Below are 14243 nucleotides of genomic sequence, written 5' to 3'. Positions count from 1 at the left end.
AGAAAAATTCATGTTTTCTCTTTTGGTAAGTAAGCGAAAAATGCATCTTGTTGGATTGTGATTTATGGATTGCTAAAGGAATTAGCTAAAAGGGTCAAAAATCCAAACCTTGAGGTCAAACCAAGTGTTGTTGAAGGTAAGTGACGACATGTGTTATATCAAAAGTTTGATTCCCTTTCATTGTAACAAGAAGAAATTTAATATAGAGAAAATGCATCTCTTTTTTTGGCTAAGCAAGTGAAAAATGCATCTTAATGGATTATGTTGTAGCTATACACATTAGTTACACCTATCTGACTTGGAATGGATGAAATGAAGAATGATTAAAACATAATTATATAAAGAATAATTAAAACATAAATTATTATTATTATTAAATAATGCTAAGATATTACTTAATTGCAAATATTAAACTAAAAAAACTAATTTTGTATAAAACAAAATAAAAAACAAAGTTCACAAAATAATCTAAAACAATTCATTACTATTTATTATGAAATTTATGAAATTAGTAAAGTATTTAAATACTAATTATTCACTAAAGAAATAAACATAATTACTAATTAAAGTAATTATAAAAGGCTAAGATATTACTTAATTACAAAAAAGAAAACCATTTTGGGATATACTTTTAAAATATTAGAATATATTTAACGAGTATATCCGCATAGCCATACTCTTTAAATATATAATATTTTAACAGTATAGTCACGAGGCTATACTTGTTAAATATTATCATATTTTAAAAGTACAGCTGTACGGTCATAATCGTTAAATATATTCGAATATTTTAAAACTATAACCGTGCGGCTATACATTTAAAATATTAGAATATATTTAAAGAATATATCTGACAGGACCCGAACCACATTCCGCTTTGGAATTCGAGTTGAACCCTGTGCGTGTCCGACACTTGGCGAATGTCAGGCACAATTGACCTAATTGCCCTTCTAATTGAAATTTCAACCTTGACTCCTGCCGAAAATTCGGCAGAGTCTCTCATGTAATTTGCTCAATCCCAAAATTTCCACCTGTCAGAACGAGCAAAATATCCACACAACCAACTGCCAGCACTTCAATATACACGCCAAAAGTTCCAATCTCACTCTAGGGCAATATATCAGAGCAATTCTAATAGTTTACAGAGGAATGAACCTTTTTACCAACCAACACTTTTGTAACAATGAAGCGAGGAAGGCGAGATGGCTCGGTGGTGGATTTCCTGTGCACGCTAGAGCTTGGGGGCGCAAAACATTTGAAAATGTGAGTGGACAAAAATAAAGGTTCATAAAGTATCCTAAGAATATACTAACCCCCATTGTAAAAATAATTAATTAAAACTGAATATATACTCTGTATTTGAAGTATACTAAACTCATGGCATTCACATGCTGAAATCAAGGTATTTATATATCTATATAAATATACATAAACGTATTCAAGATAAAACTTGCCTGAAAGCACTGAAATTAAAACTTGCATAAAAACACTGTACTCAAACTTGCATAAAAGCAATGTACTCAAACCTTGCTTAAAAGCACTGCAATCAATTACAACTACCACTCGGATGTACCCCTGTAATTCCGTCAATTTCCCTGGCAGGTCTCGGCGACACACAGTCTATCCGAGCCGCAAACTGGCAGGATATAAGGGACTATAGTCAGCCTGATCCGCTGGCAGGTCTCGGTGACACACAGTCAACCCGAGCCGCAACTAGCAGGATACAAGGGACCGTAGTCAGCCTGATCCGCAATCCTGGCAGGTCTCGGTGACACAAAGTCAACTTGAGCCGCAAATCCTGGCAGGTCTCGGGACACCAAGTCAATCCGAGCCGTAAATCCTGGCAGGTCTCGGGACACCAAGTCAATCCGAGCCGCAAATTCTGGCAGGTCTCGGTGACACCAAGTCAATCCGAGTCGCAAATCCTGGCAGGTCTCGGGACACCAAGTCAATCCGAGCCGCAAATCCTGGCACCCACGGTCCGGGCGATCCCGAAACTCGTGAGGCAAATGTCAAGTGCACTGACAAAACTGAGGGTAAACTGGATGTCGGTAGACATCGGCATAACTGAGGGTAATAACCATATATGGGTACTCACGGTGGTTTAAAATATATAACATTTCTGGAAAATCTGCTGAAGAACTGAATGTTTATTAAGTCAAGAATTCTGCTATCATCAGAAAATATAAGGTTTCTAAAAAATCTGATAAATCTATGCATTTCTGTTAAATCTGAAACTGTACTGCCACTTTATCTGATATAAATCTCAAACTCTGCTTTCTGTAACTCTTTAGCATATCAACTAAGCAGCATATAAATAAGATATTTAACTTCACAAGCATACTAGGAAAAATCACAATTAATAAAACTTATTCAAGATCAAATAATAAAACTCATTATATAAACTCATTTATATAAAATCATTTATGAAAGAAAGTCCACTCACACCTGGTCCGAGCTAGCTAGACCTCCTGAAGGTCTCTCTTGCGGGCCTGCTTGGTCCTGGGTGCCTTACTCGACAAATTTGGAGAAGAATTGAGGGAGAACGAGCGACTTGAAGATCTGGTGAGCATCGTCGGTTCCGGCGCGATTTTCGGCCAGCGCAGGTCACGTCTCCGGCGGGGAAGGGTCGGGGAAAGAAGAGGACGTCTTCCCGGTCGTTTTGGTACCGGCCTCGCCCACAGTCGTGGTCGATGGTCGGAGTTACAAGCTGAAGAAGGAAGAGGGCCGGTGAGGGAGGGAGGTCGGCGCAAGGAGAGAGAGAGCTGAGCAGGTTTTTATAAATCCAACTTCGAAATATTTACGGTTATGCCACTGAGACTCTTTTGACCATAACTCTCTCGCTACAATTCCGATTCGGGCCCACTACGTGTCTATGAACTCATTTCACCGTGCTCTACGCAACGGTGTAAGTGGAATTGTCAAATTCCTTCTCGATCAAAAAGTCACCTTTTTCTTAATAAAATATTCTGAGGGCGAAATTGTCTTTTCGCAAAATAAAATATTCCTTAATTATGAATTTTTGGTTTGGGTTATTACAATATCAGCCCGGCTATACTCTTTAAATATTAATATCATTTTGTTATCATCACGAATTAGATTATCCTCTGAGAGGCATAGTTGAAAAAACAAAAGTCAATAACAAATCACTTAGTTCAAATTCAACCTCACGAATTTCAGAATCCTAAGCATGTTTTTCAATGCTTGACTGACCAAATGCATTTCGTAAACATGAACTTGCTGGATCAAGACACATCAATTGCTTCTGCATATAGCTCCAAACCTACCATGCCAACACATTTGAGTTTCCCATTTTAGTTATAAACTTACCAACTTATTCTTAATGTATTTTCATGATATTTTTGCTAGTTTCGATCCATTTGTATGAGATAGTTGCTAATTTAGAATACATAATGTTTTGATAGAGGCCATATTTTGGGTTCTAACTTTCGAGTTTTGGTCGGACTTAGGATACCTAACATTCGAGAATTGAAGCCTAATTTAACTGATATATGTAGTATTATTATTGCCAGAGTAAATAATGATGATGAGATATCTTACCATATGCAATAACCAAGAGTAACCAAAAAAGCCATTTTTTATGCAAACTTATCCATGTGTTTTTCGGTAAGCAATTAGAGCAAGGCAGAAATGTATAATGTTGGTAATGGCGTTTGTTGTTTGTTGCACTCAAGCACTTGCTTTGAATCCCACATAGTATCTATTTATATAGGTGAAACAATTAGCTAAAGAGGGTAACAAATATAATACAGTTAAAAATGCATATTTTTCTTCGGTAAGCAAGTAAAAAATACATCCCTGTTTTTTTTTGTTTTTTTGTTTTTTTGGTAAGAAAGCATCAAATGCATTACAATACCCAAATTATTTACACATCTCTCTCTCGAAATGGATTGATATATGTTTTTGTTTATGGGTTGTGTCACCAATAATTGGGCCAAGCTTAAGCCCTCATAAAAGTCACAAATGGGAGAGGCCCAAAGTCTTTGCCTATTTTCACTTTCACTTTTTCACAAAGGCCCTAATGCTTATTGTTACATGTGTAATCAGTCCAATTGATTCATGTTTCAAAGTGCCTTATGAGTTTTAATCCAATATTAAAAAGAATTACTAAGATAAATTTCAAGTAATTCCGATTATTGTTTGTATTAAAAAAAAATTAATTAATGCAAGGGGTTTATTGTTTAAGTGGTTAAGAACATTTACCGTTATACCTTAGGTTCAATCTTCCCATCCCAGATATCGCTTGTATCATAAAAAATAAATTAATAAGAGCAATATAGCAGCTATATTTTTATTAATTCTTCATCATCTCTGTAAACTGTGGTTTACAATTTTATTGAGCAAACAAGGCAACAACACCATGTCATGTGTGCTTGAAATTAATTAACTTCAGTTCACGGCCATGGGAGAAAGGGGAGGAGGAATGGTGTGATGCGCCTCTACTTTCTGGTTAGCACAGCAAAAATTCGCACATTCTGGATCATAGTTGCAATCAGGCTCTATGACTGCGATGTTTCTTGCTTCAGCACATAACTCCAAACCTGCCAACAATTAATTATTGATTTACTTATATAATGAGTAGAATATTGTGATATTAGTCGATATTGAATTTTGGGACTTATTCAAATTTAACTTAATTTTAAACACCAAGCATGGCAAAACGAGAATGAGAGATTTTACCAGATGCAATGACCATGAGCACAACTAGAAGAGCCAATTTTGATGAAGATTTGTCCATGTCTTTTTGAGTTAGCAATTAGATAGCAGGAATGTATAAGATACGTATATAATATATAGGAAATTGATTGCTGCGCTCAAGTACTTGAAGTTCCTGTAATGATACGAGATTTATATAGGTGTAGCAATTAGTTAAAAAACTAAGAAATTAGGTAAAGTGGAGAGGGTAGGTTGGGAAATGGGTTAGAATTTGATAGGCAAAGGGCTCGACTCCCTTATGGAATAGAGAAAAAAAGGAGGTAAGAAATCTAAAATACATAGAAAAATGTATCTTGTCTCTTTTGATGAGTAAGCGAAAAAGTACATTTTGGTGGATTGTGTTTTATGAATTTCTAAAAGAGTTATGATTCATATAAAAGTTTGATTTCCTCCCATTGTAACAATACGAACTTTAATATAGAGAAAAATTCATGTTTTCTCTTTTGGTAAGTAAGCAAAAAATGCATCTTGTTGGATTGTGTCGTATGGATTGCTAAGGGACTTAGCTAAAAAGGTCAAAAATCTAAACCTCGGGGTCAAACCAATTGGTGAAGGTAAGTGGTGACATGTGATAGATCAAAAGTTTGATTTCCTCCCATTGTAACAATAAGAAATTTAATATAGAGAAAAATTAATGTTTTCTCTTTTGATAAGTAAGCGAAAAATGTATCTTGTTGGATTGTGTTGTATTGATTGCTAAAGGAATTAGCTAAAAGGGTCATAAATCTAAACCTCAAGGTCAAACCAAGTGGTGAAGGTAAGTGGGGAAATGTGTTAGATCAAAAGTTTGATTTCCTTCCATTGTAACAACAGGAAATTTAGTATAGAGAAAAAAAAAAATCATGTGCTCTTTTGGTAAGTAAGTGAAAAATGCATCTTGTTGGATTGTGTTGTATGGATTGCTAAATGAATTAGCTAAAAGGGTCAGAAATCTAAACCTCGGGGTCAAACCAATTGGTGAAGTTAAGCGGGGACATGTTGTAGACCAAAAGTTTGATTCCCTTCTATTGTAACAATAAGAAATTTAATGTAGAGAAAAATACATGTTTTCTCTTTTGGTATGTAAGCGAAAAACTCATCTTGTTGGATTGCGTTGTATTGATTGCTAAAGGAATTAGCTAACAGGGGTGAAGGTAAGTGGCGATATGTGTTAGATCAAAAGTTTTATTCCCTTCAATTGTCATTTAAAAAATTAAACTTTTTGTTACAATTGATATTGAGGGAGGGGGAATCGAAACTGGGACCTCGGGTAGGGTAAAACTTTTAACCACTTGAGTTACAAACTCTTGCGCAAAAAAGAAGAAAAAGAAAGCATCTTTCATATTTTGGTAAGTAAGCCGAAATGCATTTGTACCAACATTAGTTACATTACACCATGTTCGAGTCTGTAATGGATTGCCAAATCTCCCCCATAATCCTAAAAAGAAACTGTGTTTTTATCTTTTTCATCCTATTTTAAAATCTCCCCCTGGATGAAAGTTAAAGTATCATATTTCCGAAAATAAACTAAAAAATTACGAACATCTTGTACTACTGCTAATGTAGGCAAACGATGCACATATATATGGGAGAAGAAGTTGAGTTGGTAGATTAATGTAGCAGGATCATAGAAGTTGTGTTTTGCAAGAGAATTAATTCAGAGCTTTTATTTAGAATCAATATATTTATATAAATCAGTTCGGTTTACAATTTGATTGCACTAACATCTTCATCAACATGTCATATGTCATGTAAAGTGCGCCTGAAATTAGAGTTGATGCTGCTGATGGGTCAATGGGAGAAGCATTCTTGAAACTTCTTACAAGCTGGACCAGGAATGATTAGTGTTTACTGTTTGCACTGAACTACTTGCTTTGAAACCCCACAACATTTATTTATATAGGTGAAGCAGTTAGCTAAAGAGGGTAAACAATTTACTACAGTGAAAAATGCATCTCGTTTTCTGGCTAAGCAAGTAAAAAATGCATCTTGATGGATACATTAGTTACACCTGTCTGACTTGGAATGGATGAAATGTGTGGCCTTCAAAAGTTGTAAAATGATGACTTTCCTTTTCTAAAAAAGTTTGCAAATGGTTTTCTGCACAGGTAATGAAAGATTGAAAGTTTAAAGATTTTCTCATAGAGACTCTGAAACTTGTCTTGAAGAAATTTGGTACCAACCTCTTTCTATCTCACCATATAGAGGGTGAACAATGGAAGAAATAAAAGCATCACCTGTACACACTTATTTGAGTACAGCAAACAAACTCTTAGTCCTCTACATTAATTGGAGTATCATCCTCCAAATTCCCAGGCAAGGGTGTCTCCGGAAGAATTCTTCATTTGGATTCATCTTCTGGAAAAGCTGTCAAGTTCAAGCATTAACACCAAATTTCATAAGGGTGAATATCGAGCCACGTATAGTAACAAGAAATGAAGCATTATAAACAAAATATGATGCCAATAAAAAGATGATCATACCACCACAGCTGCATCTAACAGACCATCGTAGCTGAGATTTCCATCTGGCATGGGAGTTGAAATGAGATGTTCATGTTGCTCCTGAAATCAATGTAAACCAGAAAACAAAAACAAAAACAAAAATCATCATAGATGGACATCAAAAGGGAGGGATGAGTAAAAAAGCAGTCAAAAATTGCATGTAAATCAATGCGAGAAAATTATAGAGAAACAAAATAGAGTGCAAAAAAAATTAAAGCCAACATGAGTGGCACACCATATACAGCTCCTGAATATACAATGTGCTCCAAAGTAAGTTGGGTTTCACTTTTACTTGTGCATCTTCACTTTCAAATGTGGAACCATTTTCAGGATTTCCAGGACCAGGAAGTGTGAGAAGAGAATTCATGGCCGCATGTAGCAACCTTTTCCCTTGTTCCGCATGATCACATAAAGCAGAAAAATACTACACATACCTGAAGACACACCAAGGTAAACAAGGTCAAAATTTAACAGCTTCTTCAAGAGAGTGAGGGAGCTTATTTTTTTATATTTAACATAAACATACATGCCCTTTGGACAAACATCCGCTTCCGAACTGCCCCCTTCTGTCTGGATAACCCGGAATGTGCCATCAGCAGACATGCCCTTTGGACAAGCATCCATTCCCGAACCGCCAGCTATTTGGATAACCCCGATTAAGGTATCCTGTTCAGGGTACAAAGCTAGGGAGGAAAAGAAAGCAAAGGAAATGATTACTTTTTATTATTATTATTTTCTCAACAAAGTACAGTAGCATACCCTAAATTAAGTCTTACTTCTAGGAGGATATACAAGCAAACAGTTTGATGTTTTTGGCTTCACAGAACTGGCTGTGATGCATATTCCCCTTGCCACCTTTCCTTTAGTATCTTTAAGACTTAAACCTTGAAGGCCTTCTCTCAGACAGTCTGGTGGAGATGGAGCTGGTGCCAACGGGATGGTGAAGGCCGGATTCAAAACTAGCTGATGACTAAACAAATCCTGACCTGAAGCTAATCTAACACCCTTATATTTCCCACTATCCTGCAAAATTCTCAAGCCAATTTACAAATGAAAATTAGTTTGCAACTTTCAGGAACCATATGTTAGTTTATCGATAAGTATATTCACTCTTATACCTTGTCCATAAGCACAGCAGTCACTGGCCTTCGCATAGCCTGCATGATAGAATTTTCAAGAGAACTAAGAGAAAGTGGTAAGCAAAACCAAACAAAATTGGCCCAAAATAAACAAGTAAACAATAAAGGGTACACGTGTGCAAAGAAGTATGTACAGGCCAGCAACGGTGTAGGATGTTTTTCCTTGAAAAACAAGAAACAGATACTTCTACTTGAACTTAGACAAATGCAACCTTTAACAGCCGCACGACGGCCAAAGAAAGCTAATAAATCCCCATGACCATACTTAGGATAAATCCAAGGGCCAGGACCATTTTCAGACCTTGTGAGAAGAAGAACAAGCACAATGAAGAACATCACCACAACAATAACACATAAAATCTGAAAATTCATTAGATAAACTGTAATTACTGAGCAGAAAACGGAGAGGAGAAATAACCAACCAACCACGATTTGTCGTAAAGTGCTAAACGCTCTATCCCAGCTCTCGTCTTCAGATTACTTTTACAAACTTCCAAGTTGAAATTTTCTTCATCATAATCTACCATGGCAATGTACAGAATAAACCTATTTTACAGAGCAAAAAATGACAGCAAGTTCAAGTTTTTGTCAGCACATTCCAATTTCCAAATAAAAAAAATTAGCAGCAGAACATCTAATCCAAAGCAAATAAAGAAATAAAAAACTCAATAGAAAAAATAAATAAATTGAAGTGATCAATATGTACATACGACTTAATCTTGGCTGACAACTGCATTCCATCTAAGAAATCAACAAAAGGGCTCTCCAAATCCTCCTCCGAAATCTTCAAACTTTCACTACAAATTTGGCTCCATTCTTCGTCTTGCTGCTGAACAAGCTTGATGAAACTCCTCAACTTGGACTTCTCTATAAGCTTTAGGCTCTTGTCCACAAATACTTCTCCTTTTGAATATGGAAAGATATGTAACTTCCCATTGCTCTCATAAAAAACGCAAACTCCATCGATGCTTTTGAATTTAAAGATCCCATTTTCCACATATAGGTCGACACCGGATTTGAATAATAAAGTCAGTGGCTTTGTCACCATGGAACAAAAGCCTGGGCCCGCCAAGGTCAATGTTGAATTTATCCGCAGAAGGGATTTCAAGGGCATAGTTGGTAGTTTCAATGTCGGAGTATAGTAGCCGTGGGATGAGCTCTAAGGCCACAAAATCATGGTGATCATGAGCATGGCCGCTGCAAGTAGGGTTTTTAGCAGTAAAATGGGAATTTAGGAAGGAGGTGAATTGATGGAGGGGAAGAGAGGCAAAGTGGCTGCCGTTAAAGTCGTTGGGGTCAATTTGGAGGACGGTTTTTCCGGCAGCAGTGGCTGCGGCGGCAACGACTGTTTCAGGGAGGCCTGTTCCGATCACAATAAGGTCATACGTTGTGGGTTCGATTGGAGAGTCTGAACTCATGGCTGCTTTACAGAGCAAACGTTTGACGTGCTAGACAAGACAGAGAGAAACTCACCAACAAAATAAACGAAACGAACCGAGAAACTTGCAGTTTGCTTGGACTCACAACTTGGTGCTGGGAGATTGCGGGAGAGGGAGAGAGCGCGCTGGAGGGTGAAGAAGAAAGGCACGCGCTTTGCTTCTAAAACAGAGCAATTAATTTGAAGTTTGAAGTACAGGATATGGGAAATTATTTTCAATTAAAAATCTTTTTCGCGAATCAAATGGGGCTTAATGGCTTTTTCTTTTCTTTTATTCCTTCAGTGGTCCAAAATTTTTGCACGTGACCATGGACAAGGGTCACGTGACGAAATAGGAACCTTAAAAAAAAGGCAGTTTGTTATAGCTTCAAAGACAAAACCTTTACTCAGACTAAAACAAAAAACAAAAAAACAAAAGACAAAACCTTTACAGCGAGGAGGACGGCCACCTGGTGGTCACTGTCTTAAGTCATGATCTTTTGATCAACCGAGTAATAAACTAGACAACGACAACTTCTACTTCATTACATGGAACAAGGCCTTAACAATACGACAACAGAGCCCCCAAGTTCATATTTTTATCTTCCACTTCTCTTTACTCTTTCTTGTTTTCTGCATATTTCTGCCCAATTCTCAGTTTCATATTATTTGTTGGTTTTGATTTGAAGGGAAGTACCCAGAACAAAAAATATGGGCAGGGAAAGCATTGAAGAAGGAAAATTATCAAATCCTCTGCTTGTCAAAAACATTGATTCTGAATCTCAAGTCTATGGCTATGGTGGTAGAGGTGAAAACAGTGGTGCTGGTAATGAACAACAAAGTGGAATTTTCTCATCGTCGGCCACGACCATGGTTGTGCTCAGCACTCTGGTTGCTGTGTCTGGTTCCTATGTTTTTGGGTCTGCGGTAAGTTTCAGTTTTGTGTCTGATCTGATGATATGCGCGCTCTGTTTGGACCCTGTTTCAACACTAGAAATTTGTTGTAGTGGCATGGGATCAAATGGTCGTTGGTGTGTCTTTGAAATATTTCTAGCCGTTTGATTGGTTTACTAACGGACTGAGCCATTGCCGCGTGTATGATTGTTTTACAGGTGGGATATTCCTCACCAGCTCGGTCTGGGGTCATGGATGATTTGGGCCTCACTGTGGCTGAGGTTTGTATAGATTTTTAGAAAATTTGCCCCCTTTGTTTCTTTCTCTTGTTTGGTGATAATCTATCCCCAAACCCTGCTATCTTATGTTTGCTCATCTTATCATGTTATGTAGCCTATTACATAAATGGCAGCAAATAGGAAGGGAACATGTATGTATGTATATACATCAATGTAGTTATGTATATGTCTTCTTTATACTTCAACTTATGGGCACTAGCCATTTTGCAGTACTCGGTTTTTGGTTCAATATTGACAATTGGAGCAATGATAGGAGCAGTAGTGAGTGGGAGAATAGCAGATTACATAGGTAGAAGAGGTGTAAGTTTCTGCCATTACCCTTTTGTTATTCCTATAAATTTTCTAATATTTTCACTCCAAACCAACTACTGATCTCTTCAATTTTGCTCAATTCGGTTGTTTTGGGAGACAGGCAATGGCGTTTTCTGAGATATTCTGCATATTGGGATGGCTAGCCATCGCTTTCTCTAAGGTTTTTCCACGGTTTCTCTCTTTAGTTGCTCTTTATATTCAAAAGAGTGGAATTCTTGTTTTCAGCTCATGTTTTCAACTTTTGTTCTTCTTCAAAGGTTGCTTGGTGGGCTGAGCTTGGAAGACTGTTGGTAGGATGTGGAATGGGACTTCTTTCTTATGTGGTAATTTTTGTTAGGAATGTATGCAACTCATAAGAGATTGTTATTAAAGTTCCAGGTAAAAGTTTTTATGTTTCAATAACAAACAGGTGCCTATATACATAGCAGAAATAACACCAAAGAATCTGCGAGGAGGATTTACAACAGTTCATCAGGTAAGCATAAGCATCATGATTCACAAATTTGGAAACCATTAGATATACACTCGTTGCTTACTATTTCTCACTGATTTTGCAGTTGATGATTTGTTGTGGTGTGTCACTAACATATCTTATCGGGGCTTTTTTGAACTGGCGAGCTTTGGCCCTCATAGGTAACTTGCTCTTCCTCAATGATTTAAAAATGACTCTATACCAGTGAGATACCGCAAAAAAAAAATCTACCTGCCAATGGATTTAAAAAGAAAAGCAGGAGAAATATAAACTGAAGTAATTGACAGTGTTTTCTTTTGTCCAAAATTCAGGAACTGTTCCTTGTGTTATACAGATCTTAGGTCTAGTTTTCATCCCAGAGTCTCCTAGATGGCTGGTGAGTCATGTAGTTAATTATATCAACATGGTTTCCCCAATAATGTCAACATTTGTCCTTTGATATGGAAAACTTGAGGAACTTTTGACATGCTTGATTGTGAGCCCATTTTCAGGCAAAGATTGGTCAAGAGAAAAAGTGTGAAGATGCTCTCCAGAACCTTAGGGGGAAGAATGCTGATATTTCTCAAGAAAAATCTGAGATTAGAGTAAGTTTTGAATTATAACAGTAAATTAATGACACAGTAACTATTCTGCTTCTGCTGGAAACAACCAGTATTTTGAGTAGTTCTAGGATGAAAAAAAGGACTAATATTTGTTTGTATTCTCTTATAGGACTATACAGAAACTCTGAAGCGGCCTTCAGAAGCAAGCATTCTTGACTTATTTCAAAGAAGATATGCGTATTCCGTCATAGTGAGCTTTTTAAATCAGTCCCTTCTGTGACATCCTGCCTTTCTGTTTTTATTATTGTATCATAAGTTATAATTGTGTTAGGTAGGAGTTGGCCTTATGGTACTGCAACAATTCGGAGGGGTTAATGGCATTGCCTTTTATGCAAGTACTATATTCATTTCAGCTGGTATGTGAAAGGCCTTTTTAGATCTTCTTTCATTTATCTAACAAGAGCCAAAAGAAAGCAGATGATGAATGAAATGAATCTATGGCTTATGACAGGATTTTCAGATAGTATTGGGACTATAGCTATGGTTGCTGTTCAGGTGCTTGATGCTCTCAGTGTAATTCCAATTTGGCTTCTGTTTATTACTTCCTACTCATTGTAATTCTAATTTCTCTTCTGCAGATTCCAATGACCGGTTTGGGTGTAATTTTGATGGATAAATCTGGAAGACGTCCACTTCTTCTGGTAAGAACAAAGAAGAGTGAGAATTCTGGTCTATGTAGTGATAATAATACTAAATGAAATTCTAGTACTGAAGTCTGATAATTCTTACAGGTATCTTCAACAGGAACATGCTTAGGTTGCCTCCTTGTGGGGTTGTCATTCTTGTTGCAGGTTCCGTCTAGAGCACGATCTAGTCCTCTTTCAATTTTATTGTAATTTTTAATTGTTTCTTGAGAGAACCAAGTCTACCATGTGTAGAACCTTCAACAATGGAAGCACGTCACTCCCATCTTGGCGCTTGTTGGCATACTGGTAATGCAACTTGACTTGAATCTCAAAAGTTGTTTTTCTCCAATTTTCTTTTTGTAATGTGCCTATAGACCTAAAGTGTTGTTCAACCTCTTTGAAACCCATAATCAGGTATTTACAGGATCGTTCTCATTGGGCATGGGAGGAATTCCTTGGGTTATAATGTCAGAGGTAGGTTATGGTTCACAAGCATGATCTCCACAATTTTAACTGAAATATTAGAAGCTAATTTCAGTCATTGCATACATGTGGCATCTTCTCTAAATGTTGACTTCTATTTCAGATATTTCCCATAAACATGAAAGGCTCAGCTGGTAGCCTAGTAACATTGGTTAGCTGGTTAGGTTCTTGGATTGTCTCATATGCTTTTAATTTCCTAATGGATTGGAACTCAGCAGGTAATGCCACAAAGTTTTCTCTTCCTAATTCTGTCTGGACTGGAATGAGAGAGACAGTCTCACACATTTCATCTTATTTCCCTCCTCCAGGAACTTTCTTCATGTTTTCATGCGTATCTGGTGTAACCATTCTATTTGTTGCAAAGCTGGTGCCAGAGACAAAGGGACGAACACTAGAAGAAATACAAACATCGATGAATCGGTTTTCAGAAAAAAGATAAATGGTATGCCTGCATAATGACATTGTCAATCCATTACAAGTGTCATTTGCAGCATGATGAAGTATGTTCTGAATTGCAGCCAAATTTTGCAATTCAAAGTTTCCCTGTAGCTTTGGTCCATCAGGCAGTTACTTATCACACAATTTCTTTCTCTTTGTATTTAGCCTGTTGTTGATGATCAGCAACTTAGACCAATTGTGTATTTCAGTTTCAGTTGCTCCACAGGAGTGCTGTTGGTACGGCACGAAGGAGAAGCATCTCCTAAATGTTTGATGATGCAGTTCTAACTCCTGAAGATTAGCAATAAGACATTAAAGTTTATTGTTGGTTGATTGTTTAG

At 36.9% G+C, this 14243-nt stretch overlaps 1 protein-coding gene and 1 pseudogene across 3 annotated transcripts; one reads left to right on the top strand and one right to left on the bottom strand.

Annotated features, from left to right (window-relative positions):
* LOC18772123 lies at positions 6769-10288 on the bottom strand (annotated as a pseudogene).
* LOC18774543 (sugar transporter ERD6-like 5) lies at positions 10277-14236 on the top strand. 3 transcript variants are annotated; one of them, XM_020566500.1, is made up of 19 exons: positions 10277-10365; positions 10466-10703; positions 10889-10951; positions 11180-11269; positions 11382-11441; positions 11539-11604; positions 11691-11756; positions 11839-11914; positions 12065-12129; positions 12245-12337; positions 12465-12545; positions 12627-12711; positions 12807-12850; positions 12934-12996; positions 13087-13146; positions 13234-13287; positions 13396-13455; positions 13568-13682; positions 13773-14236. In XM_020566500.1, the coding sequence occupies exons 2-19, from the start codon at positions 10488-10490 to the stop codon at positions 13901-13903; spliced, it is 1488 nt and encodes a 495-aa protein (XP_020422089.1). In that variant the 5' UTR covers positions 10277-10365; positions 10466-10487; the 3' UTR covers positions 13904-14236. The 3 variants fall into 3 exon arrangements, with proteins under 3 accessions (XP_020422089.1, XP_020422088.1, XP_020422090.1); XM_020566499.1 differs by having other exon boundaries at positions 10337-10703; XM_020566501.1 differs by lacking the exons at positions 10277-10365; positions 10466-10703; positions 10889-10951 and having other exon boundaries at positions 11180-11267.

The sequence above is a fragment of the Prunus persica genome, chromosome G6, assembly GCF_000346465.2.
Source record: "Prunus persica cultivar Lovell chromosome G6, Prunus_persica_NCBIv2, whole genome shotgun sequence".
Classification (NCBI taxonomy): domain Eukaryota; kingdom Viridiplantae; phylum Streptophyta; class Magnoliopsida; order Rosales; family Rosaceae; genus Prunus; species Prunus persica.
This window is presented reverse-complemented; position numbering and strand designations above follow the sequence as displayed.

What these genes read in the sequence shown, in the direction of transcription:
- LOC18774543 (XM_020566500.1), top strand. Translation starts at nt 10,488, where the DNA reads ATGGGCAGGGAAAGCATTGAAGAAGGAAAATTATCAAATCCTCTGCTT. An exon ending in CCTATGTTTTTGGGTCTGCG is followed by an intron (nt 10,704 to 10,888) that starts GTAAGTTTCAGT and finishes ATTGTTTTACAG; the next exon opens with GTGGGATATTCCTCACCAGC. An exon ending in AAGAAAAATCTGAGATTAGA is followed by an intron (nt 12,338 to 12,464) that starts GTAAGTTTTGAA and finishes ATTCTCTTATAG; the next exon opens with GACTATACAGAAACTCTGAA.